Here is a 26447-nt window from a genome sequence, read left to right as displayed (position 1 = left end):
TGGGTTTGGAGCCTCTCTGGCTTATTTTCTCCAGAGAACAAGGATTTGCTGTTGCTCTGGTGTCACTCTACATTCACCCAGTGGTTTCTGTCGTTGGATGTCTGCTCAGGGTTGCTTAGCTTCTCAATCTGTGTAGAACCCACGTCTCCTACTTCCTCCAACTGCCGTGGGACGCACTTCTCTGTGTGCGTGTGGAAGGGCAAGGGAGAGGGCTGCTGAACGTGTGTGTGGGTCTGCCAGCATCCCAGACACTCCCGAGCCCTGTTGGAGCCAGGTGTTGCTGGCCTCAGCCCTGCAGAGCGCAGGGGCAGGTAGAAGCAGCTGGGGAGCTGCCTGAAAACAGGGAAATCATCCGTAGTACTCTGATACAGCACGGACCATAAGCTCTTCCTTAGGTTAAGAAGTTTTATAGAAGGGGCCACAAGTAGAATTTTTTCTCTTGAAAATGGTCTGATAAAGCAACTTTGAAGAGCTGACTGGAAGAAATAAAATACACATTTGTTACAGGGTGTGAAAGCTGTTTTGGCTGAAAGTTACGAAAAAATTCACAAAGATCATTTGATTGGAATTGGCATAGCTCCACTGCAGTTCCTTCCGGGAGAGAATGCAGATTCCTTGGGCCTCACCGGCAGAGAAACGTATTCTCTAGCATTTCCCGAAGAGCTGTCTCCTGGAGTCACGTTAACCATGAAGGTATCTCTTGGATTCTTGTCTGTGGGTGTGTCCCGTGTGCTCAGCTAGGTGTAAACCGAGGAGAAAGGGTGCTCGTCCACGGCACCCCTGCGCGAGTTAGTGCACGTGCATTGTGGTCTGATTCCCGTGAAGCCGTGTTAATGCTGCTGGGAGCCTGAGGAGACGCAGAGCGCACGAAACTCGGTCCTGGGAGCGAGACAACACGCGGGCTCCCCACTCGTGCGGCCGCCGCCTTTCCCTGGCTGCCCGCTGCTTCCGGGCTGATGGGATTTGAATGCAGCCCGCACACGTTTGCAGGGGAGGCCTGGGAGGAGCGCAGGGAAGGGTAGCCGATGTCCACATACTGACCAGTTGGTACACAGTGGACAAGAGCACTGGGTGGAACTCCCCTACCTGGTCAGAGTCGGCTGCACTTGGCTGAGTGTCGTAGGTGATCCGGGACTTATCATTTAGAAATGGGGAGGGAGGGGCGTCCGGCTCTTGATTTCCACTCGGGTCGTGATCTCAGGGTTGTGAGCTCGAGCCCTGCATTGGGCTCTGCGCAGGGGGTGGAGGCTGGACGAGAGGTGGCGGTGCTTAGATCTGGCGGGAGGAGGGCCTCGCAGAGTCTGCAGGGGGCGGCGTGGGGCTTGGAGAGAGGCTCCGAACACGGGGGACACTCAGGAGATGCTCCCGCTCACGTGAGATGTTTCTGTTTGTTTCAAGATGAGCACTGGGAAAGTATTCAGCGTGATTGCTTCGTTTGACAATGACGTGGAGGTGGCGTTGTACAAACACGGAGGACTGTTAAACTTTGTGGCACGAAAATTCTCATAGTCTCTACTCCACACGGACACCCTTTCAGAACTGGTAACTGCGAGTAAAGCCTTTCGTGCTGGACCCGGGGCTCCCCGCCTGCCGCTGCAGACGGTCCCGTGTGCTCACCGATCCCACCACGGGTGTAAATGGTTATGAATCAATGTAGGGACTGAAATGAAATCTTTCTGATTTTAAATAATATACGAATGGTGCTATTAACAATGCTCAAATCAACGTGTGAGGTGTGCTGTGGGAGAGGCCCCTAAGTACGGGGGTATTTTATCAGACCATTTTGTAAATAAAGGCAGAATTTGAACTTGTGTTGAAGATTCTTACATGAATAACCTTCCTGAAGTTGTTTAGTTTCGCACCTGTAAACTGTGTACTACTGTTTGTTGGTTTAAGACTAGCAGGTTGGAATCGAGAAGCCAGATTAGACTCTAAAATTGTGGAAGTTGGAATCTGATTTACAAATGGACTTTCAGACCTGAGCTGGACATGGTCGACGTTCACAGATCATAATAGAAGCTGGGGTGATCCTAGTGGCCGTCTAACAGTCCTCGTGTCCCGTTGGGCCCAGGTCCCTCCACACGTGGACACGGGGCTTGGGTGTGTGAACACACGTGTCCCATCGTGTGCAGTAATTTGCTCCCGTCAGCCTCAGATGGTGTCCTGGCTGTGGATTTGATCATTTTGCTCACTTGATGTGACACTGTTGCTTCCTATAACCTATTATTTTAGGTATCATTAACCAAAATTCCACTCTTTTCAAGTTGCTAAAGAGAACTGAATCATTAAATGCTAAAATGATTTACTCTAGACTTTTAAATTATCCATCCTAAATTATGTGGTTGCTGCTCAACTCAAAGCATTTTTTAAATGTTAGTTATTTCTTAATTATTTAAAATTGGTTTTCCGTCATTTTGAATCCTTATTTTACCTGGGATGCATGATTCTATTAATTATGTTTTTGTTTTAACCAAAGCTGACTATCAGGATAAAACACTGAGATTGTCGCTGTCTGGAAACCCTACTTTCTCCACACACATGTCCGTTCACCGCAGCAAGTGTTCTGTCAACAAGATGTTTGGCAAATGTTAAGAAAAAGGTTGGGAAATTAATTCCAGAATGTCCCATGCCTTTTTTTCTAAATTAAGAAATTAAACTTTGCAGCCAGAAGGTTAGTTATAGAGATTTCCGTCCATGTGGATAGCTTCCTCTGACCCAGCCGGTCTGCGGCGGCTTGGCCAGCCCACGTGGCACAGGAGGGGGAGGACTGTGCTGCTGGATCGCAGCCGGAGTCGCGGGCGCCGGGAGTCGCGGGCGCCGGGGGTGTAGGATCGCTGAGAGCTTCGCCCAGAAGCGCGCACCTGGGCTCTGTCTTCTGGAAGTTGTCTGCAAATCTGTGTTCAGACAATCACGTGGACTGGAGTCTGACAACATGATTTCCCTTCTTCTTTCAAATTTTTTGGACTCTTTTCTGTGGTACTTTCACGCTGTGTTTTTGATGTGGTGTTACGCCCGTGTATCTGTCCTGCATATGTTTAATTCACATGAAAACATGAATTAGGAGAGTCGCGAGTTGAATGGTGATATCCCTGTTGCATGCTTGGCAGAGGTGGTGGCTCCACACTGTGTGCCTGGGGACACGTCTGTGTCATCCGTGGCCGTGGGCGTCAGCTCCAAATAGCCAGGCCAGGAGGCTGGGCCCGTGCGGTCCCTGTCCCCGGTCCAGCACCAGGACATGCCGGCCTCTGGCTCCTGCACAACAGAGACAGTGGAGCAGAGCACTCAGCCACGGCCGGCGTCAGAGAAGGAGTCAGGCTGTGCACCCTAGTGGGTGCCGTCCACTCCCACCTCGGGCCAAGCGCTCTGTGTGCAGAGACGGAACGTCCCTGGCTTTCATTTCGTTGACTCTGTCCAGGTCATTGGGTGTTGAAAAAGATGCACAGTAACAGTATTGTGGAAAGGAAGTATATCAGGCACATGAGCGAAGCAAGTGGGTTTTGTAATTTAGGGTACAACTTCAGAGGTGACCCCAACAGTAGCATTCTTCTCATCTTAAGAAAATGATGCCGCCCGTTGTGGCCATGTTTGTTGCCTTTCAGCATCATTGTCCCTGCATAAGGAGACGACCGGGGCTTCCGTCCCCCTGTGGAGTTGCAGCATTACAGCTGGGAGTGTCCATGGTGACAGTGGTTGTGAGTTTCTGACCATGAGGGCATCCCCGTCGCCGCGGTTGTTCCACAGGAGGAGTGCGTCCGCCTTCTTGGTGGTGGGCGGTAGGACGTGGAGACGCCATGGGACTGACAGTTGTATGTGGCGGCAGTAAAAGACACCGGTCTTTGCCTTTAGGTGTAGGAGAGGTGCTCAGATACTGGATGTTGACTTGAGGAATAAAGGCGGGAGCAGGCAGACTTGGGCTTTTTCCCCTGAAGTGTGATAGTGCCGATGTTTCTATCAATTTTACAAATAATATATGACTACGAAACCATGTATCTCAAGTAACTATAAATCATTGTCTATTATTTAAAGCCAACAAAACAGTGTAACAACAGTTTTAAGTTCAATAATGTTAAGTATTGTATAAAAATCTATTGGAGGCAAAGTTCAGTTGATGACAATTGTGTATATGTTATTGATGCTGTAAATTATTTTTAATAAAGAAAATTGTATTATCACATATCTCTTGCTATAAAATACTTTGTGGTGGATTGAAAATGAAACACCGTAACTTAAAAAGAGGTAGGACGGCATCCAGAAATTTCTCTTCAAGGACACTTACACAAGTGTTGAGAGGTTAGTCATTCCCGACATGACTGCCAGAAAGAGCTGTGGTCATCCCCGTCCCCCTTGCTAGTCTGGGGCCAGTGGGAATGGAAACCAGGGTGAGTGTGGGCCCTTCGTCCCAGGTGGGGCAGTCCCGGTGGAAGGGTGGGCAAAGTCGAACTCCACGTAAGCAGTGTCCCAGCAGGTTCTCCGGTCCGTGGAATCCCATTTTACAGTTGAAAAGACTATCGTCTCACCCAAAGGAGGATCCCTGGTCCAGACACTAGCCAGCTGGGCTGCCTTTACCTGAACATTCTTTAGATGGGGACAGTCTTCTGAGCCAGGCATTATGTCCTTAGCTGCGTTTGGATGGTTAAATAGACTTCACGTCGTGAAATGTCACTTCTACAGTTACCTCCTTGTCGTGGTTCCCCCTCATTTGTGAGTCTCGAAGCACCCTCGTGCACCCACACATTGCATTCCGGTTTAGTGAGGGAGCCGGTCCTTCCACAGCTGCGCTGCATGTAACGTCCGTTCCACGGTCTCCGTGTGCGGGCGATGTACGTTCCAGTCAGCGTCTGGGACTGAACTGGCCTCGTGTGTCAGCTGTGTGTTACAGGAGGAAGTGGCTTTTTCTTGAGGAGGCAGGATGGAGACGCTCTGTTTTCCTGAGTCTCCTAACGTTGGGATCAGCTGCCGCCTCCTACTGGCCACTCTTTAGTCAGCCAGAGCTGGCAGTCGGGCCAGGGTCCTCCATTCTGGAGCAGTGTTGTGTGATGGAGAAGGAGCTGCCCTTTGTACCACTCTTAACAGCAACCCGAGCGAGCAGTGAAAGTTGCGAAATTATGGTGATCATGGGGGCGCCTGGCTGGCTCAGTTGGAATAGGAGGCGCCTGGACCGCAGGGTCGTGAGTTCACATCCCGCATTCAGGGTAGAGATTAGGTAATCAACTTGAAGAAAATCTGCTATTCATAAACCAAGGCTGGTACAATATTAAGAATTGTCTGAATATTTCAGTTTCGTGTTCTGTGAAGTGTGAGTTCCAGAGGCTCGTGCTGGCGGGGCTAGGAGAACACCGGCGTCCAGGACGTACCCTCCGTCCTGACGTGTGGTTCCAGCTCTCACTTGAGGCCAGTTCGGGGTTTTAGTTATGAATGAGGTGGGCCACAGCCTATTTGTTTTGATCTGCTGTGAGTTGTCTGATCCATTTTCCAAAACACCAGACTAAAAAAGCTTGTGTTTAGTGTGATTTCGAAATTGAAACAGCTCTTACACCTGTCTGGTCCCTACAGAATTTGCGTGTATGGTGACAATGACGTCATCACTGAGTTTTGAGCCTTCTAAGCAGCCTGCAGGAGTTGCAGGAGCGCGCAGATGGGCCGTCCCATGTCGCAGGCGAGCTCACCGGCTCAGCTGCAAGGGGTCCGGCTCCTTTTCCTACAGGGGTGCATCACTGAGCTCTGAGAGCCAGCGGTGTGTCCCAGGTGGCCAGGTGGGGGCGGGAAACAACCCTTAATCCCACCGTGGTATGACCTTTCTTACCAGATTGGTGCTTTTTTCATTAGGATATCCAGTATTGGTGTTTTGAGGAGAAACATAATTCAGCGTGTGCTACAAGCCTTAGAAAAGTTCATTCTCTTGGACTCAGTCCTGTGACTGAGCAGTGTCTCTTAAGGACATAATTAGAAAAACTCAAAAGATGTATTTGTGAGGATATTATTGAAGACCGAGTTGAGCATAGAAAATGAAAGGTTGGCTCAGTCCTAGAAGCACAGTATTCCCCTGGGGAGGGGCGGCCGTGGCTGGGGCCGGTGGCTGGAGCTGCTGCCCCCTGACCCATGCACCCCTGCCTTGGACTCTCCCATGGGGACCCCAGCAGAGGGGCGGCTGTGGATGGGGACAGGGTGCATGGCTGTAGCCCCCTCACCTGTGCCTCCTTGTTTTCCTGCCTCTCCCATCTCCAGCCCCTCTAAGTTTCAGCTTCACGCCGGGGGTAGAGATTACTTAAAAATGAAAGGGCAGGTTACCTAACAGTCTGTGTGAAGAAGGCTCTGTGGGCGGAAAGGGGCACTATGGACCTCCTAACCCTGCCTCTTCATCTCACCATTTCCAGGCTCAGTCTACATCCCCCCCCCCCCACTGCTCTCAGTGGGAGAAGAGCAGGGAGTAGAGAAACCCACCTGGGAGTGAAGTCAGGAGCCCTCCGGGCTACAGTAAACTGAAGGCCTTAAGAGGCCAGTAGGAGTCAGATTTGGATTGTGGGAAATGGGAATGAAATTTGCTTTTGACACCCTGAAGGGATTTCCAGACAAGAAAACCCCCAGGACCTGAAAATACAGCCCTGCTCCTTGGAGATGAGAGTCCAGTAGAGAACTACGCTGACCTGACCAGGAGGCCAGGTTGACAGGGCCCTGGGGAACCTCCAGGTGTGTGTGGGGGGGTGCTGTACCCATGGGGGGGGTCCTGTACCTGCAGGGGGAGGGGCTGCTGTACCCGCGGGGGGGTCGTGTACCTGCAGGGGAGGGGCTGCTGTACCTGGGGGGGGATCGTGTACCTGCAGGGGAGGGGCTGCTGTACCTGGGGGGCGGGGTCATGTACCTGCAGGGGGACGAAGGGGCCCCGACAGAACCACGGACACCGCGTCGTGGGTCAGCTCCGGCCCGCCGGGAAGTCCTGCCTGGCCCCCCGGGCCCGGGGACCCCCGCCCGGCGCGCACCCGGCGGTTTCCTGCAGTGGGGGTCTCCCCGGCCGCCCTGGCGCCCCCTGCCCCCGGATGCTGCTCGGCCCGCGGGCCTGGGAGCGAGGGGCCGCTCGGAGGTGCGGCGGCCAGGCGCGGCGGGGGCGTGTGGGCCCAGCCTCTTCGGGCCTCCTCGCGGGCGAAGGCGGCCCCGGGGACCAGGCTCCAGCGGCACCGGGACGTGCTGAACCCTGGGGCAGCCGCCGGCGGAGCCGCCGCGGGGACTGCACGCAACTTCAGGGGCCCTTCTGGAGTGGGCGGGGCGGGGTCGCGAAGAGCCAATCAGAAACAAGAAGCCCAATTACGTGGGGATGGCGGATTCTGAGTGGAGGGACCACCGAGGTGGGGGCGGGGCATGGTTGCGGAAAGCCAATCAGGAGCTGATCCCGCCGGCCGGGGCGGGTCGGCCGCGGCCCAGCCTCGCCCCCCAGTACTGTACGCTGATTGGCGGCGCGGGTTAGCGAGGGGCCAATCAGAAGTCGGGGTTCGCGAGCTCTGGCTGGCTGGGGCCGCTGCAGGATCGAGAGCCGCTGGACAGCCGTGTCGCCTCGGGATCACGGGTCGCTGCGGGTGAGCCGGCAGGGGAGAGCGGGGACCGCCCCGACAGCACTGGGGGTGCACCGGGGGGACTGTGGTGCGACTCTCCCGCAGTGGCCTGGGGACCGGGCGGAGGGGCGGCCGTGGGTGGGGACGCGGTCCCGGGGCTGCAGCCCCCTGACCCATGAGCCCCCACCTCCTTGTTTTCCTGCCTCTGGGGTCGCCAGCCCCTGCCCGGTCCTGGAGCACCCCACTCCCCGCCCCCCACCCCATGCTCCAGCAGGAGGACCTCCAAAGCCCGCAGCCGCCCACTGTGGAGCCCTGGGCTGGGCACAGGGGTCACCGATGTTCCCTGGGCATGACCCCACTCTGCACCCGGCGAGGTCGGAGCAGGGGAATCGCGGGAGAAGGGCACTGTGCAGGGCGTCCTGAGTCGAGTCTAACCAGACTTTGTCCATCTGGCCGGGAGCGGGGAGAACCCAGAATAACTAACTGCGTTTCCACCAGGGTGTCTCAGCACAGTGCAGGGTTGAAAGTCCAGACCCCCGGGTGTGGGACAAAGTGTGTGGGATTCACGGGCTGCGAGCGGGGTTGGAGAACGTCTGCTCCCTGGATGCTTTCTCAGTCCCTTGGTAAAGCCCTCCGGCCTCAAGTGTAGCCGGACCTCCTCCGGGATTTGGATTCTCTTCCTTGTCCCTCTACACACCACAGACATCAGGGCACACACCACTGATGAACGTGTCTCTTTCCTTGTGCTCACTGACTTTGAGGAGCTGATGGTCGGTGCCGTTACTGTCATCGTCTGAGTCCTTGTGTACAAAGAAAGGCAATCTTCAGCTTGGAAAGAAAGAACCGGAGAAGCATAGGAAGTCAGAGCTGCCAGGGACTCTCAGGGTGGACCTGTCCAATCCCTACTTAGCGGAGATGTGACCAGTGCGCCCTTTCCGAGGCTCAGCAGTGCTGCTGGGATTAATGACGCTTTGTTTCTTGCAACAGAGCAACTTTCTGCCCTCGGGTTTTTTTTTTTTTTACTGTGTAGGTAAAATACACTGGATCAGCTCAGCTCCTTTTTGTACCAGATCTTCTTTTGACGGCGAGAGCTGCCAACACTGCTCCCCTCTCCTTCAGCGGCGCCAGCCCTGTTGGACGAAGGTCTGGGAACATTTTCTAGGCTGGAAGGGAGACAGGCCTTCCCCACTTGCCTCCTAGGTTCCTTTTCTCTTTAAGGGTTTGTACTTCATATCAAATTCAGAATTACTCTGACATCCTTAACGCTTTAGGAGTTAAAAAACTGTGAATCCAATTCATGTTGGGTTTAAACCTTGCAAGTATTTTGAACTTCAAGTATTCTTACTACTGGCCTTATATCAGTTTATACACCTCCAGAAGGAATGTTAAAACTTTCTGTGAAGTCTTAAAGCCCACGTACAATGTGATAGGATATGTTGGTTCCCCCAAGTTTCAGGTGCAAGGATTATGTTTTGAAACCCCATTCAGGCTTTGTCACAGCATCTTAGTGAACAAGCCTGGAAAGCAAATACTCTGGTCAGAAAGCAAACATGGAAAGTGATTGGCAAGAACACAGTGACTGTGACAGGTGGTAGAAACTGGCCCGTGGCGGGAGCGGCTGGCTGCAGGCTTCTGAGGGGAGAGAAGTCACTTTGGAAAGAGGATCTATAGGAAGGCAGGGAGGAAGAGAATGGCATTTAGGGCGAGTATTCTTTTTTTTTTTTTTTAAAGATTTTATTCATTTGACACAGAGGGAGCAGTGGGCAGAAGGAGAAGCAGGCTCTCTACTGAGCAAGGAGCCCGATGTGGGACTTGATCCCAGGACCCCAGGACCATGGCTGGAGCTGTGCACCCAGAAGTCCCTAGGCTAAAATTCTTGTCATCACTTGAGTCATCAGGCATAGACTTGGGACTGTGGTGGGGAGGGTTTCCTATGGGAGAGCCCCAGTGTGCCTCTCTGAATTTTATCCCCGTCTCCTCACTGGAGTGAGGTGAGCTCTGGCTTTCATAGATCCGAAGTGATTAGACGTTCGTGGGCATAGTGTGATCTGGGGAGCTCCGAGAAGGTCCTAAGGCCCCACCCTCAGCCCCTTGTCCTTGCCAGTCTCTCACAGGGACTTTTATTTTTTTTAAGGTTAAATTTACAAGGAGTGAGACCCACAGATCTTATCCTTAAGTTTCAAGTTTGGACGGATGTATGTATCCGTGTAAACCAAGCATCGTCGAGATCTAGACATGGCCCTCCAGAGAGCCCTCCGGAAGCGACAGCTGTTCCAGTTTCTGTAGATGAAAGCTTGCTCTTCTTGAGATGCTTCTTGTATGACGCCATCCCTTGAACCGCCATCAGGATCATGCCTGAAACGCAGCCCACCCGCAGATGTTACTCGTTACCTACAGCTTAGTATGAAGGGGGCGTTGGAAGAAAGCTATTTTGGAAAAAAAGGGAAGTGAGGATGCATGGAACTCAAACATTTGGTTCCTGAAGGCTGTTCAGAAGCTCTTCTCTGTGGTATCTGTGTCACGTAGATGCTTTTGAGGGATGCCAAGTGTGTGCAGTTTTTTTTTAAAAAAAGATATTATTTGTTTATTAGACAGAGATCACAAGTAGGCAGAGAGGCAGGCAGAGAGAGAGGGGGAAGCAGGCTCCCCGCTAAGCAGAGAGCCCGATGCGGGACTCCATTCCAGGACCCTGAGATCAGGACCTGAGCCAAAGGCAGAGGCTTAATCCATGAGCCACCCAGGCACCCCATAGTGTTTTTTTTTTTTTTTAAGTAAGCTCCATACCCAATGTGGAGCCACTATGGGGCTGCAACTCACGACTGTGAGATCAAGACGTAAGCTGAGATCAAGAGTCAGACACGTAACTGATGGAGCCACCCAGGCCCCCCTAGATTTTATTTTCAAGTAATCGCTGTACCCAGCATGGGGATCAAACTTACAGCCCTGAGATCAGGAGTCACACGCTCTACGCCCTGAGCCAGCTGGGCAGCCTTGTGGAACTGCTCTTCATGTTTACTTCCAGCCCTTATTCTGCTTGGCTGTAGAAAAGTGATTCTTTGCAACGTAAAGGTCAACTGAGTTCAGTGTTAATTCATACACACCAGGGGTGTGCTTAGTTCAGGGCTCTTTGGTGTTCTCAGTTTGGTACTTACTGCCTTGTGACTTGATGTCCTGAGCAGCTTCTGAGTGTCGGACTGGGAGGGTGTTTGTGACCGTGAGCTGACATGCCTCGTGTCCCGGAGCGCCCTGGGGCATCTGCACGTGTCCTCCAGGGCTCACACCGTGCCTCGCACACCAGCCCATGCTTCTGGACTGGAAGTGTGCATGGTGAGCTGGACGGTGAGGTTATGATTCAGCGGAACTGGTGGGCAACAGAGTAAGATCCCTGGATCTGAACTTATGTTTTAGCCCCAAGCTGTCCCCTCTGTCAAAGGGACAATAGCATGGGTCCCGGATCTTGGTGTGTCTCGGCAAAGTGCTCCTCCTGTCGCGACCTCAGTTTCTGCTTCTCCTGTGCTCCTCCTGTCGCGACCTCAGCCAGGAATGGGACTAGGGCGTGCCAGGGGCTTTCCTCCCTCCTGTCTGCGAGGTGAGTGTGAAAGTCATCTATGATGCAAGGATATTTATTCACCTGCCCAAACACCTCTTTCTTTATCCTGTTTACAAATTTAATTTTTCAGCTTTACGAGTGAAAATTAATAAAATATATAGAATCAGGAGTGAGCAGCATGATGGGTCTGTCTTAAGAAAAATCACTTAAGTAAATGTGTTCATTGCGTGTCCTCTTCCTAGTCGGTCTGTTTTCCCGAGACGTAATGTCACACGGAGACGATCAGCAACCCCAGGCTCTTGCGAAACCGACTTTCAGTGACGCACAAGCCTCTGCGTTAGTGGAATCGTTATTTGGGTTAAAAGTTTCCAAGATCCGGCCACTTCCCAGCTATGATGACCAGAACTTTCACGTGTACATTTCAAGTGCCAAAGATGCCGCAGATGAGCCGACAGAGTACGTCCTTAAGATAAGCAACGCCGAGTCCAGCAGGAGCCCAGAGCTGATTGAAGTGCAGAGTCACGTCAGCATGTTCCTGAGAGCCGCTGGCTTCCCGACGGCCTCCGTGCATCCCACTGCGGGAGGCCACCTCAGCTCTCTCGTGTCTGTAGGTAAGAGCCCACCCACTCACCATCACCGCATCCACATACGTTACTGCATTTGAGCTCCAAGTAGAAACACTGGGAACGGGTTAATGGCTCCGGGTATAGGCGTGGGGGACATGCAGCCTCCCCAGAGTGGAGATCGGGGGCTCTGATTCACAGGATCTGCTGTAACTCTTCCCCTCAGAAAGGACTTGACGGGGGCACCTGGGGGCTCAGGTCGTGATCCCAGGGTCTTGATCTCGGGGTCACAGGTGACCTGGGGCACCCTGCTTCCCAGTCCTGCACGTCCTCTGAATCCTGGGGCCACCGAACAGTCATGTGTACGTGGCTGGCTCTGGGACCCTCAGGTCTGTCCACCCGTCCTGTGGACCCCGTGAAGCCTGTGTGTTGCTCCTTTCCTGTGACATCTGTGGTTCTCCTGGTCATAATGACCGAGCAGGACAGCCCCGGCCATCTCCCTGAGACGTGACGGCATGTGCTTGCGTCCATGCAGATGGCAGCTCTGGAGTCGCAGGCTACCTGCTGAGGCTGCTGTCCTACCTCCCGGGGACGCCTGTGGCCGAGGTCCCCAGCAGCCCCCAGCTGCTGTACGAGGTCGGGAGGCTCGCCGGCAAACTGGATGAGACCCTGCAGGTAGGACGTGGGGCTTTGCTTGCTTCTAGGACCTGCGTACTTGTTGAGTTGTGGTCTGTTTCAGTTAACAAACCCAGGGCCAGACTCCCTTTCTCCTCCCAGTGCCGCCTGTGGGCTGTTAGGAGGGACTAGGGCCGCTGCTATGGGCACTTCTTGACCGCGAGGCCTCTTTCCGCCAGCCCTGCGCCTCGCGGGAGTGTGGGCAGAATTGCCTGCGTTTCCAGGCGGCCCCTACACTCTTGGTGCCGCTCCCGGAAGACTGTCCGTATTTGCAGAGTAGGCCCCACACTGTCCGGCCAGCAAGCGAGCTGCCGCGGGAGCCGGAGGCCTGGGCGGACGTGTGTCTGTGTGGTGGTGGAAATGGTACTGTGAATGACGAGTGTGCCCTGCAGCCGCCCACAGCACGTGTGTACGTGCCCCTCGGCCGTGCCCAGCTCCGGGAGAAGAGGACGGGCTCACCCGTCCCAGAGGAATATGCTGGGGCCGGGGGTTGGGGGCGGCACGCACGCTCAGAGGTGGTCTGCGCCGCGTGGTCTGCATGAGGAAAACACCTCCAGGACCCCCCACTGAGTCCTGCTTATGCCACAGGCCACGCGCCTCTGTGGCCCAGCCGCCCCGCCCCCACCGTGACTGTCCTCACTCACCACGGTTGCCTCCCTGTGGTCAGGCTCCTTCTCCCATTTACTCTTTGTGCCGATTCAGAGTTACTTTCTACAACTACAAATCCAACCACGGAGCCTGTCAGTGGCTTCTTGCTGCTTCGATGTGGAGGCCAAGGTCCCCGTGTGAGGCCCCGCATGCCCCGTCCTGCCTGTGTCCCCACAGGGCCTCCGTCCGTCCGTTCGTCCTTCTCCCCATCACTCCTCATGGATCCCCGACGGGCCACTCTGTCTCACGCAGCTTCGCGTGCGTCTTCACACGTGCCACTTTCCGAGCCACCGGGACCCTTCCCCGTGCAGCCAGACTCCCTCGGGCGCTGCCCTCTGGGAAATGCCCCCTGGACCCCTCTCTTCCTGAGCTGCGCATAAACGATCCCTCGTTCCTCTTGCGACTTCTGAACTCCGACCTCCTGTCGCTGGCCTCGCCGAGCAGCGTCCTGGCCACCTATGCCCCGTAACAGACCATCTCCAAACTGACACCTTCAGACGTGGATTTATTTCTCATGTGTCTGTGGGTCAGGGTGTGGATGGGGCCCCACGTGCAGCCGCACTCAGCAGGGTGCTGGGCCGGGGGCTCTGTGGTTCTCCTCCACGTGGGCTCTCGTCCCCAGGATGGCCCCGCCTCCTCACCACAAGGCAGCTGGTTGCCGAGAGAACAAGATGGGGACAAAATTGGAGACGGATGCTTGTCAGATTATGAGATACATTGTCGTGTATGACATGAAAGGGTTTAGGAAGCTTGGAGGGCTTTTATTTTTACTTCCTGGGGTTTTTTTTAGTTTAAATTAAGTTAAGATGTGATGTATTATTGGCTTCAGAGGTAGAGGTCAGGGATTCATCAGTCGCATGTGACAGCCGCGTTCGTCACCTCATGTGCCCTCGCCTGGAGGGTCTTCAAACGGGCACAGATCGCGACATTGCGGCACTCCGTGGACCAGTGCGGCGGACAGGCTGGCAGAGAGCCGGAGTGGGCGGAGCGTGTCTAGGAAGCGAAGGAAGCATCAGAGAGAGGCTGACTGAGGGCCGGAACCCACGGAAGGTTCAAGATACATGTTGGAGACGGAGCCAGCCGGATTTGGTGATTGATTTAATGTTCTGCGATGGGACACGGAGGGGCTGAGGAAGACACGGGCTCTAACATGTGTGCTGGGACCCGGCGCCACACACAGGGCAGCAGTCTCCCCTGACGTCGGTCACGAGGGAGCCCTGTGCCGCTGGGGAAAGCTCGCCAGCCTCCGCGGACCTCACACTGTGCCCCCTCATGGCTCCCGGTGTCCTTCCCTGTGGCTGCTGCTTTAGAAGAGTCACGGAGCCTTAGTGGGAGCTCAGTGAGAGGAAGGCCGGGGCACCCCAGCCGTGGGACGGAGGAGGGTCCCATGTCCTCTGTCCCAGAGCCCCTGGGGCTGAGCGGGAGACTTCCTGTGTGCCTTCTGTCCCCGTGTGCCGTGCAAGCGTGTCTGGTAGGCCGGGGAGGTGAGGTCTGGCTGGTTTTCCCATCTGACAGCCTGTGGCCCTCCCCTGGGATGTTTGCATTTAACATAGTCATGCCGTGGCCCCTGAACTCTGGCTCGGACGCCCAGGAGCCGGAGCTGCGACGCTCACGCTCGGCGAATCTGTACCGGGCACCCGTTAGGTGTGAGGTCTTAATTCATTCTATTCTTTCCGGTCTTCGTTCGTCAAATGACTGCGCGGCTGGTGCTGGCACTCGGATTTTACTGCGAAGGAAACATCTGCAATATTAAGCGGAAGAGCCTGTTGAGACCCTGCTGTGTCTGACCTTGGGGCCAGGTCCTGTCCCGCTCCTCCTGCTGGAGCCCGGGCCCTTTCCCTTGGGGTGCGTGGCCGGCAGCACCCTGTTTTAGGAGCCGGCCCAGAGCCCTCCCCGGGTGGACCATGGCTCCGTCTGTTGTGCTCTTTACAACGAAAAGGAAGAAGAATGCCCGGTAAACTTTCCAGTGTTCTGAACAGGGTCAGCGTTCTTTCTCTCCTGTACCTTGTCCACTCGTACCTGCAGTCCTGTCCCCCAGGGGCATGGCTTCTAGCCGCATTGTCATGCCGAACGTTCCTGTGACTGGGAGTGGCCCTTGGCACGTCACGCCATCAGGAGGGTCCGACCGTGTCCCGTGAGGGTAACTGGGCACTGCGAGCTTGACTCTGCCAGGAGGACACTCTGGGGGGCAGGACTGCCGTCTGGGACTGTGCGGCAGCCGGTCAGGTGGGAGACGGCCCGACGTCATCACTGGAACCAGGGTCGGGGACACGGGGCAGAGACAGCTCAGCTCGGCACCGGGAAGCCCGCAGAGCCGCTTCAAACGCCCGCAGAGCGCCCCCCTGACCAAGGCTACTTAGCAAGTCTGTGGTGGTGACAGTGTAGCCTGGGGGGTCCAAACTCCAGGCCTCAAGAGTGGATGGCAAAATCCACTAAGAGGAATGTTTTTAAAGAAGTAGAATAAAATCCAAAACCCAGCATACGTTCCACGGGCTGGTCCACGTGCTGCTGACGGAGGCCTGTCTCCTGGGCTGCCCTCGACACGTCTGTCTCGCTTGAGACGTCACGCCCAACAGAAAGAAGGCCCCTCAGCACCCCCTCAGCCCATGAGTAGTGACTTCCCTCCTTATCCTGGACTCAGTTTCCCCTTCTGTGCAGTGATGGGCAGAGCTGTTTTGAACTCCATATAGAGTGGACTAATTCCAAGGCTAAAGGCCCTGGAATTCTAGAATTTTCTATCCTGGGAACATTCATTTATTCAGCAACGGTCGCTGGAGCCGTGTGTTCTGTGAGCCGGGCACCGTGGTAGGTGCGGGAACGTGGAGTGAGCAGACGGACCAACCCGGAGTGCGGCCCTTGCAGGAGCTTCTGTTCCCATGAGGCTGGAGAGTAAGGCCAGAGGGTGAGCTCCGGAGAGCGGTAGCCGCCCGTGCTGTGGGCTCGCGGGGAAGACATCAGCGCGGGAGAGGCAGGCAGGACCGGAGGGGGCTGACGTTTCGGGTGCAGTGGCCGGGGGGCCTCCCACAGAAGGAGCTGGTGGACGTTCACGGCCTGGCTGTGTGTCCGGGGGAGCAGGGAACGCAGAGGCCGTGAGGTGGGGGTGTGCAGGTGCGGTCCTGCCCCCTGGGAGGCCTCTGTGGCTGCAGGAGAGTCCGTGAACATAGTAGAAGGTGAGGTCAGAGGTCACGGCGGGGGGCAGGCCGTTGGGGTCAGCAGAGTTCTTTCTCCCGGTCTCCAGCTCCCGCCGGGGGCTCCATGAAGTCCCCCTCAGCTACGGTGAGATAGGGACGTGCCCTCAGAACGACGACTCCTGGTCAGCTGTGCCCGTGGGGGGTTAACGGAGTGTGTCGGTGAGCGCGGGGGCGCCGCGGGCCCCTTGGACGGAGCCTGGGAGGGCGGTCTCTCGCCCACCAGCCCTCCCTCGTGGCCGCTCTACCCGTCCAGACTCTCAGTGTTCCTTGTCTTCCGTTTAGAAATTCCGTCACCCGAAGTTAAGTCATCTTCGTCGGGAGAACTTCATTTGGAATCTGAAAAACGTCCCCCTTCTGGAGAAGTACCTGGACGCCTTGGGCCAGAGCCGAAAGCGGGAGATTGTCGTACAGGTCATCCAGCTGTTCAAGGACGAGATCCTGCCCAAACTATGTCACTTCCGAGAGTGTGAGTACCCCCGATCGGGGAAGTGTTTTGCTTGCTGTTTACACTGGCATGTTGAGAGCCTCAGAAGAGCGTGGGCATACGACTCAGTTTCACCAAGTCTCAGAATGTAGCCAAGCTTGCTCCTGGTGCTTTAAAGAACAGTACTTCTACCTCCCTTAAAATTGCCACATTTGAGATCCTCTCCAGACCTTACGGGATCACACCTTCCCCTCCCTACTGAATTCGTACTCACGACATACAGATTCATAAATGAGGGGCTGTGACATTCTGCATGTTTCCCACTGTTAGATGCTATCAGATGGTCTTCAAGTTCTGGCACCTGCTTTTCTCCGTCCGACTGATCATTTCCTATGGGTAGTTCTAGCGCATTTCACCCATTGTTGTGCTGAGTAGTACCCCTTACTACTCAGGTATGCACCACCCTTTATTTCAATGTACCGTGCTATTTTGAGTCTCTTCTCTTGTCGATGGAATTTTAGGTTGGTTTTTGTTGTTGTTCTGTCGTGGGGTTCCAGTGAGCATGCTAGTGTGTACCTCCTTATGGCTGTGGGCGACAGTTTCTCCAGGTGGAAGCAGCCTTTGACGGGGCATGAAGCACGGGTCGGAGGACCAGGCAGGAAGGGGCACTTGCAGAAGCCTGATGAAGGCAGCAGCCTCCCTCCTGCCTCTGCTTTCAGTAGGGCCCAGCTCTGGCTGCCGTCACAAGGTATGGAGACGAGGTGGGGGGCTTCCTACAGTTCTGGAGGCTGGAAATGTGAGGTCCAGGTACCAGCACGCTCCGTTTCTTTCCCAGGCCCAGACACCTTCTCTCCGCGTCCCCACGTGGTGGACAGAGAGCGCTGCGCTCTCCCTCAGTGTCTCTTCTTAGAAGGGCACTAATCCCTCCATGAGGGCCCCACCCTCATGGTGCATCTAAACCCCATTACCTCCCAAAGACCCCCAGCTCCAAACACCACCACGCTGGTCGGTGGGCTTCAACGTGTCGGCTGTGGGGGGCCGTCACAACTCCATCCGCAGCGTTTACTTTGTGTAAACATAGCGCAAGGCCGTAGCATAAAAACAGAGTTGACTTCCCCCATCAAACCAGCACCCTCCGCTCAGCTTCACGTCGTGAAAATGGTATCCACCATTCACTCGCTGATCTCGCCGAAAACCTGGGAGTTGGCAGCCTTGACTTTGTTCTTTGTCACACGCTTCACATGCACTCGGATTCTCCTGGTTCCCGTTTCACTTTCCCAGCTTTACTGCTCCGCGGGTCCTCACTACCCTCAGTTCTCGTCTCTGTTACCGGGTGCGCGGCCCCACACGCACTGAGGTAGGACTGCTGGGCCATAGGACAGGTCTATGTGCCGCGTGACGAGACGCTGGCACACGGCTTTCCGGGGTGCCTGTGTGCCTGTGCGCTGCTGTTAGCAGAGGCTGCGCGTGTCCACCGCTCCCCACCCATGGTGTCCTCACAGTCTGACCCTCGCCAGTCCCGTAGGAAACAGCGATTCCTTCGGTTTTGCTCTGCAGTTCCCCATGTATTGGCCATTTGGATAAACTCTTTCGTGAAGTGCCTCGTCAAGTCTTTAGTCAGTTTTTCAACTGGGATTTCCTTCTCATTGATTTTAGAGGTTCCAGATAGTTCCTGGATACAGTTCCTTTGTTGGTTATATGTGTTGCAAATATTTTGTTCCGTTCTGCCTTTTTGCTTTCTCTATGATGTGTTTTGATCAATGGTCCTGAATTTCTTGGTTTCAGGTATATCCGTCTTCTGCTCCTTGGTTAGTGTTTTGTGCCTTGGGCAGACATTTTTCCGTACCTTATGGTCCCGAAGATATTCTCCTGCATTATCTTACTAAAGTGTTACAGTTTTTCCCCTTCATTATATAAACTGTCTGAAATTTCTATATAAACTGTCTATAAACTGTCTGAAATTTACATATGGTGTAAATTTTTCTGGTGGTTGGTAACTTTTTCTCCAGCATTTATTAAAAAGCCATCTTTACTCCCTTGGCTTCACAGTACCACCTCTGCTATAAACCAAATGCCTGGGGGCTCTCTGTGCCTGTTCCCTTTGCTCTTCTCTGCTCCAGCACCGCACTGTGTGTCAGCTCGGCAGGGTTATGCTGCAGTGACAAGTGGCCCGTAGGGTACTGGGTACTGTGCACTGTGGTAGCAGAGCTACTTCTGACTCCAGCGGCCTCTCCAGCGTGGACTGTCTTGGGTTCTGCTCTGCGGACTCTCACGCTGGGACCGAGATGCGTGGGACGGAGTGCTGCTGTAGCTGGGGAAGGGGAAGCTGGACACGGTACGTGTCTCTTGCATCTCTGCCCTGAAGTGATGTCGCTTCTGTTCAGTTCAAAGGGCCAGAAAGTCACCTGGCCACACACAACTTCTTGAGGAGCAGAGAAGTGCAACCCAGCATGTGCCTGGAGGGAACGTAGCTGGAATATTTGTGGGTGTTTCTAAAGATTACCACACTATCTTAATTTTTTAAACTTTTAAGGTCTTGTAGCAGGTAGAACATGGCCACCTTCTGTGGCCAAGAACACCTTCTTCTTCTCTCATAAGAGGGTCTTGGCTATTTTGGGTTCTTTTTACTTTAAGTACGTATCAATTTTGGAATCAGCGTGTCATATTTTTACAAATTTTTGTTAAGATTTTAGTTAGGTTTGGATGGAATCTCCATATAAATTTGGAGGAAATAGGTAGGATAGCTTTTTTACACTTTTTTATACTTGTTTATGTTACACTTTGAAGAGCAAGGAATCTAATCATGGGCCCGTCTCTGCACTTACAGAGATCTGTAGAAGATGGTTCTTAGTACCCTTCTGATGTGGATTTCTCCTGTAGCTGCACTGTGGGTGGGGAGCACGGGACCCATTGGCGCTGCCTGGGAGAGCTTCTTCACGGGTGGAAGTGCTCTGTGTCCGCGTGGTCCATCGCAGTAGCTTCTAGCCGCCACGGAGCAGCTGCAGTGGGGCTGGTACCACTAAGGAGCCAGAGCCTCGTTTTATTTAATCTGAATGACTGTGAATGACGTCACATGGCCGACGACTACCGTGTGGGACAGAGCAGCTTTACGTGACTTCAGGACTCCCAAATTTGTTAAGATTTACTCGATGAAGCCGCATTTGGTAAAGTTAAAAAATAGTCCGTGTGTGCTGAAAAAGAAAGTGTGTTCTGTGGTTGTTGGGTGCAGTTATGTATATGTTAGTCGGTCAAGCTCGTCGCCCTGTTGTCTAAATTCTCTATTTACGGATATTTTTGTCTGTGTGTTCTAACAATTATTGACAAGTGTATTTTAAGTCTCTCACTGTGATTGTGGATTTCCTGTACTTTTTGTGTATCTCTGTCAAAGTGTGCTTTGTGTATTTTCAGGCAACGTGCACATAAAATTAGGATTGTTACCTTACTAGCGAACTGAAGCTTTCGTCGATACAGTTTCTCTCTTTACTCTGCCTCAGTGTCCGCTCCCTGGGATACCGTACAGTTGTGCGATCCTGTCCTGTACTCTCGCCTCTGTCTGTTCCAGTTCTTTCTTTTCTTCTACTCCTCTTCTTTTGACGTCATCGTTTTGGAGGTCATTCTTTTCGTGACTGTATTTCTTTCTGTCCAGAAGTTTGGGAGCTGTATTCCGTCATATATGACCCTGACTCATCAAAGTGTCGTGTGATCCCAGACAACATAGGGACCTAAAGATACCTTGAGTGCATTTATGTCTGTCCTGGCTTATAAGCCACTGATTTGGTAAGCGTGGTGAACATACTTGGGGCCTCCAGAAGACAACGCTACTGTTGTTTCATAGTCAGGTTTGTTTACATTTACTTGTGTGTTGGTTTTCTCTCCTCCAGCCTCAAGCTTCCTGCCTGGCCTCATTTTGTTCCTACCTAGAACACATCCCCTAGCATGTTCTCCAGTCTGGTTCTCTAACGGTGAACTCTCTGATGTCACCTGTCTGAAAATGCTTTTGTTTTCTCTTCATCCTTGAAGGATATTTTCACAGCCTATAGGACTCTAGGTTTTGGGGTTTTGGGATTTTAGGTTCCACTCTCTCCTAGCTTCTCCATTCCTGCTGAGAGGTCAACTGTTGGTCTGCAGCCTTTGAAGACCACCTGCCTTTTTCCCTTTGGGGTTCTTGTAGGATGTTCTCTTTTTCTTAAATGATTTTTTTCTTAATATGCTTGGGTTTCTCAAACCTGTATATGGATATTGTCTTTCATCAGGTGTGGGAGCTTCTTGCCCAGCCCCATTCTCTTTCCTTCTTTTGGGCTCCCATTAAGTTCACGTTCACTCTTCTCACTGAGTATCCTGTGTGTCCCTTCTCGTGTGTGTGTGTGTGTGTGTGTGTGTGTGTATGTGTTTCGTATTTTTCTGTGCCTATGCTGCATTTTAGATATTTCTCTACCATGTCCTCTAGTTTATTGATTCTTTCTTAAGTTATGTCTAGTCTGTTATAGCCACCCACTGCATTCTTCTCTCATTATGTTTTCCAGTTTTAGAAGTTCTTTTTTTTTTTAAGATTTTTATTTCTTTATTTGACAGACAGAGATCACAAATAGGCAGAGAGAGAGGGGTGGGGGGAAGCGGGCTCCCTGCTGAGCAGAGAGCCCGATGCGGGGCTCGATCCCAGGACCCTGAGATCATGACCTGAGCTGAAGGCAGAGGCTTTAACCCACTGAGCCACTCAGGCACCCCTAGAAGTTCTTTTTAAATTAAAAAGTGTTTTACATTATTTTTTGTTCCCATATAGTTACCATACAGTGTCACATTAGTTCAGCTGTACGATACAGTGATGCACCATTTCCACGTATGACTCAGCGCTCATCACCGTAAGCGCACTTGTCAGCCCCTATCACCTGCCTCCTAGAAGTTCTTCCAGTTATTTTTCTAGAGTCACTACCTCGTGTCCAGAGAACATACTGTATATCAGCACACAAGGAAATCAGGCACCATGAGCAAGAGCCAAAAGAAGCTCATTTGAGGGGCCTCCGGCCAGCTGAGTCCATAGAACACATGACTCTTGATCTCAGGGTGGTGAGTTCAAGCCCCATGTTGGGTGTAGAGAGGATTTAAAAAACAAAAAATCTTAAAAAAAGAAACTAACTCAAAACTGAACCGAAGACTCTGGTAACCAGAATGACTGCTCTGTCCTCCTGCCTCTCTGGACCTGGCCATGTGAGCAGTGCGTTGAGAGCAGACTTGCCATCCTTTTGTGAGTTCGGATGGTTTTTCCCTTTCAGGTCATGTCACGTCACGGCCTTTCATGTCCTGTGGTGAGCCTTCTCCCGCACCCAGCAGGCAGCACGTCCAGTTCCTGTTCCCCTAAGGGGTAAAGCACATTGCCGACCTGGAACACCGTCCACAGACCCGAGGCTGCGTTCCTGCTCACTGCATTTCTGTTCTGTGTTTTATATAAGTCGATCTTGTTCTTGAGGTTGGCTCTATATTTTCTCTTCTTATTTTCGTCATTACTATGTATATTATACACAGGAGGCTTATCAGAGAACTCACTCACTCTGCCATCTTGATCAGAATGCCTTCTCTTTCTTTAATTCTCAAATTCAACAACTTTTGTCATTTTCCCCCCAGGCATTGAATAGCTCTATCATTTTTTGATAGGCCAGTAGACAAGGGATAGAAGCAATAAAATGCTTGCTTAAGTACAGATTGCATGCTTGAAGAAACGTAACTCAGTGGTTCTAAAATCCCATTTGATTGCATAAGATGTACCATTCCTTCACCTCTGAGGAGGAGGAAACCTTGCCAATGAGACTGTGACATGGCGTCCATTGTATCATGCGTCCCAGTTTCACAGATGTGTAGTTCAGAATCTGTGGTTTACAAAAATGTTCATTGTTTCTGCATGTCACCCACTGGGCTAAATTACTTAAACACGAGTTACGTGATCCCAAGTCACCTAGAAGAAATCGGCATCGTACTCAGGAGTGGATGTTACTTTCTATCACGCACTTACGGGAAAGTACGTGACTCACCGCTTCATGCTCCTGGACGTCCCTGTGTCTCCCTAATCCTTAGCCAGGGTTTTAAATCAGAATTTCTCAGACTGTTCCTGAGGGAAGACAAGTGTGGTTTTTCCCCAGCGCCTGCTGCGTGGTCCTGCCATTTGTGTCTGGGTCACACCCTGCACTGCACACGACTGACTGTGGGAGTCTGGTAACACCAACCTGGTCTGTATTCTTAATGACATGCACGATCACACTCTTAGATGACAAATTGCTATAAACACTCTCAGTCTTTTCTAAACATGCTCAATGTCTGTTTTTATCTCATACACACTAGTGAGAGTTTGTGGACCATCAGTGACCACAGACCCCCACTTTGACTGGTATTGACTTGAGATATCTGTGTCTAATCTAGTAATCAAAGGACTGAGACAACTCACAATTATTTGTCATCAGACTTCCTTTTTTTTTTTTAGAAATCCTAGGTTAAAATAAAGACACATCTGGCCCATTCTAGGACTCTTGGCTTTTTCTTATTATTTTTCCTTTTTAAAAAATTTATTTTTTAAGCCCTCTCTACGTCCAACACGGGGCTTGAATTCACAACCCCAAAATCAAGAGTTGTACACTCCACTGACGAGTCAGCCAGTTTCCGTTAGGACCCTTTGTTTCGTACGATAATGTGAATATACGTTTATTCCTTTTGAACACTCTCCATTCATTCTGCCAGCAGTCAGAACCAGGTGTTTGCAGCGGCCAGCCTGCATCCTCTAGCCTCATACTGATCAGAAGTAAAGCAAATACAACCACTAAAATTAACTGCTTTTTTTTTTCCCTTTCAGAGAAAATTCTTTTATTTCAGGCAAAATAGGGTTTGACTCTCCCTCTGGACTGCTTGTCACAGCTGAGTGGTGATGCCCCAGGAACAGGAAACGGACATAGAAGGAGCTGGGAATTTCATGTTTGCCCATGGCTTGATTTTTCTCCTTGTAGGTGTCAATCATGGAGATCTTAATGACCATAATATCTTAGTGGAGCCCAGCAAGTCAGCCTTTGGTGATGCCGTGTACCACGTGTCTGGCATTCTGGACTTCGGTGACATGAGCTACGGCTACTACGTGTTCGAAGTGGCCGTCACCATCATGTACATGATGATTGAGAGCGAGAGGCCGCTGCATGTGGGAGGTCACGTCCTTGCGGGCTTTGAGAGCGTCATCCCGCTGACACCCGTGGAGAGGAGCGCCTTGTTTCTGCTCGTGTGCGGGCGCTTTTGCCAGTCCCTGGTCATCGCGGCGCACTCTTGCCAGCTACACCCAGAGAACGAGGACTATCTCATGATCACTGCGAAAACCGGCTGGAAGCGCTTGCAAGAGATGCTCGACATGGGCCGGAAGGCTGTGGAGGAAATCTGGTTTGAAACTGCCAGGTCCTAGGACTCGGGGGTCTCCATGTGACTCAGGGAACCTTCACGTGAGCTCCGATCGTGGAAAACCCAAGGGGACCAAATCAAATTCCATGAAGGTTTTTCCTGTTCGGTGAGAAATGAACTCGTGGAAGAGACCAGCCTGTGGAACCACGAAGGCCTTCAAGCGATCTCAGGACCGCTATTTACATTGTATGCAAGTGCCCGCGAGCAGGTGCGTCCCTCTGGGGTCCAGCTTGCCTCGTGGGTAGAACATGCAGAAGGGTGGTTTTGACTCAGATCATCTCTCAAGGACTATCCAGCCCTGAGCTCAGTGACTGTGCTGAACGTTAAAAGGAACACACGTGTATGGATAGATTCACGTATTTTAAATAATTGGGTGTAACACAGGGACCTGGTTAACATAGACCCAGTTCCGTGAAGCCTCCTCCCGTCCCCCCGCTTTGCTGAAACCCCGCTGTGCTCTGTCTTCGTTGTGGCACGTCACTTGGTATCATGGATTATGGCTATCACGTGGGAGCTCTTGGAGGGCAGAGACTACGTCAAACTATTTTTTTCTCTTGTCCCTTTTTTAATACAGCGCTTTCCTCATGGTTTCCAAAGATATTTGCAAAATGAACATATGCTATGAGAAAGGTGTGAGAAGGCACAGACTAAGAGGCAGCAGTGTTCGTAAGAAGAAGGGTTCACATGCTTGAGAGGGCAGCAGTTGAAACTGGGCCTGGATGGTACTGGACCTGCCCAGAAGCCAAGGGAGACCTCCGGGCAAGGCCGCAGACTCCTGAGTGAGGGGCCCGAACATCACTTCGTTTTCAGCTTGAGACTAAGAGGGTCTCTCAGCAGATACTGCAAAATTGCTCTCCTTTGTGGTCCTTTTCATATGAACATGTGATGTCTGCAAACCGCAGCTCCCTGCACACTGACGTGCATGATACCACGGTCTTCTTCACTGATTTCTCTTCACGTCTTCCTTGGTGCAATTCAGTAAATGGCTTTTCTTATTCTTGTGGGTTTGTCTGTTCTCCAGGAGATCTCAAGTCTCCAGGCCTGGCCATTCAGGCTTGTCTTTTTCCGTGTATGTGAACAGCCATCGCTTCTCCGTCTGTGGAGTGGACTCATGAGATGAAATTCAGGTGTGGTTGGTAGGGATTTATGATGAATAACAAAGACACTCCTCTTACTCTACCATTCAGGGGATTACGAGGGTTTTAGAGCAGAAGGAAACCCAAACCTATATTTATTATATCACAGTATTTTACATGCATTGTCTCATTTAATCTCCACAACAAACCCACGAGGGAAGTAGTGCTGTGATTAATCCCCATTTTCTCACAGAAGAATTTGCTTACAGAGCCAGGGTCCCATTCCTCCCTTCTCTCACCCTCCGTGCATGCACATGTGAACACATCTGTGTTAGAATCAAACGAGATCACTCACATGAAAACACTTATGCTTCTGAAATTTAAGGCATTGTATATATTTTTAATAAAGATTTCATCATTATTTTTTAAAAGTAACCTCTCCCCGCAACTTGAGGCTTGAGCCCTCAACACCAACATCAAACCGACTGAGCCAGCCACGCGCCCCAATTGTTTTTTTTTTTTAATCTAGCTTGACCATTCCAGAAATTGGGGACCAGAAAAAGGAACGGAATTGTGGATTTCACTCCCAGACCACTGTTCATTCTCTTGAACCACGAAACTCTACCGATCTCCTTCTTAATTGCTCCTGCAAACATGGGTTCTCCTTCACCGAGTTCCTAATGCAGATGTTGCTGGCCATGATCTTGATGTTTAAGTACGTACGGGCTTGCGTTGATAGTGTACTACTTGGTGTCCGTCCTTGCTTATCTCCAGTCAGTTCCCTGTAGTTTTAAACTCTGGTGGCATAGGGCTGCCTGGCCGGCTCAGTCGGTGGAGCCTGTGACTCTTGATCTCAGGGTCATGAGTTTGAGCCCCACATTGGATGTAGAAATTTAAAAAAAAATAGATAAACTTAAAAAAAACAACAACAACAACCATGTCTTTGATGGCATAAATCGAATAGTATTCATTTTCTGTTGTTAGCTCCATGCCAGGCCCCTGGCACCCCCTTAATAAACTGCTGGAATAAATGCATTTCTACAAGAGCCAATCCCTGGTCCTTTCACCCACGGAGGGGAAAACCCAGTTCTAGATTTGAGGATCAATACCAAATGCACAGCAAAGACTCTGCTCTTGCTTTTTCTGTCCAGGCTCTTGTCCCCTCCAGGCTACAGAAGCACCTTACTTTCTGGTATTCTTATCCTTAAGCTCTCCAACCTAGCTCCATCCTTTTAGAGACAGATTAAAAACTCCATCTGCATATTGCCGTGTGACAATTTCACCAAAAACTTAGTGGCTTAAGTCTCAGTCATGAGCATCTCATGGATTCTGCAGATAGAAACTCAGGCACCAG

At 52.0% G+C, this 26447-nt stretch overlaps 2 protein-coding genes across 4 annotated transcripts in view; both read left to right on the top strand.

The window, feature by feature from the left end:
- The window catches only part of IREB2 (iron responsive element binding protein 2), a 40372-nt gene extending 38560 nt beyond the window's left edge, over positions 1 to 1812 (top strand). Inside the window, exons 21-22 of the mRNA XM_045067121.1 lie at positions 508 to 693; positions 1399 to 1812. Coding sequence (XP_044923056.1) covers positions 508 to 693; positions 1399 to 1509 — 297 coding nt within the window. The 3' untranslated portion in view covers positions 1510 to 1812. The remainder of the gene's footprint in view (positions 1 to 507; positions 694 to 1398) is intronic.
- A 5650-nt stretch (positions 1813 to 7462) lies between these two features.
- Positions 7463 to 25012, top strand: HYKK (hydroxylysine kinase). Of its 3 annotated transcripts, none has more exons than XM_004781703.3 (6): positions 7475 to 7568; positions 10953 to 11133; positions 11337 to 11705; positions 12193 to 12332; positions 16454 to 16637; positions 23582 to 25012. In XM_004781703.3, exons 2-6 carry the CDS (start codon positions 11088 to 11090, stop codon positions 24019 to 24021), a joined length of 1179 nt encoding a protein of 392 aa, XP_004781760.2. In that variant the 5' UTR covers positions 7475 to 7568; positions 10953 to 11087; the 3' UTR covers positions 24022 to 25012. The 3 variants fall into 3 exon arrangements, with proteins under 3 accessions (XP_004781761.2, XP_004781760.2, XP_004781762.2); XM_004781705.3 differs by lacking the exon at positions 23582 to 25012 and adding an exon at positions 23431 to 23573; XM_004781704.3 differs by lacking the exon at positions 10953 to 11133 and having other exon boundaries at positions 7463 to 7568.
- The last annotated feature ends 1435 nt before the right edge of the window (positions 25013 to 26447 follow it).

Source organism: Mustela putorius, unplaced genomic scaffold, assembly GCF_011764305.1.
Source record: "Mustela putorius furo isolate JIRA1106 unplaced genomic scaffold, ASM1176430v1.1 tig00003875_pilon_pilon_pilon, whole genome shotgun sequence".
In the NCBI taxonomy this organism is placed as follows: domain Eukaryota; kingdom Metazoa; phylum Chordata; class Mammalia; order Carnivora; family Mustelidae; genus Mustela; species Mustela putorius.
The sequence above is the reverse complement of the archived record's forward strand: the minus strand, read 5'-3'. Positions and strand labels throughout refer to the sequence as shown.

Coding starts and splice junctions, on each gene's coding strand:
- HYKK (XM_004781703.3), top strand. CDS start 11,088: ATGGGACTAGGGCGTGCCAGGGGCTTTCCTCCCTCCTGTCTGCGAG. Junction 11,706..12,192: donor CAGCTCTCTCGTGTCTGTAG/GTAAGAGCCCAC, acceptor GCGTCCATGCAG/ATGGCAGCTCTGGAGTCGCA. Junction 16,638..23,581: donor ACTATGTCACTTCCGAGAGT/GTGAGTACCCCC, acceptor TTCTCCTTGTAG/GTGTCAATCATGGAGATCTT.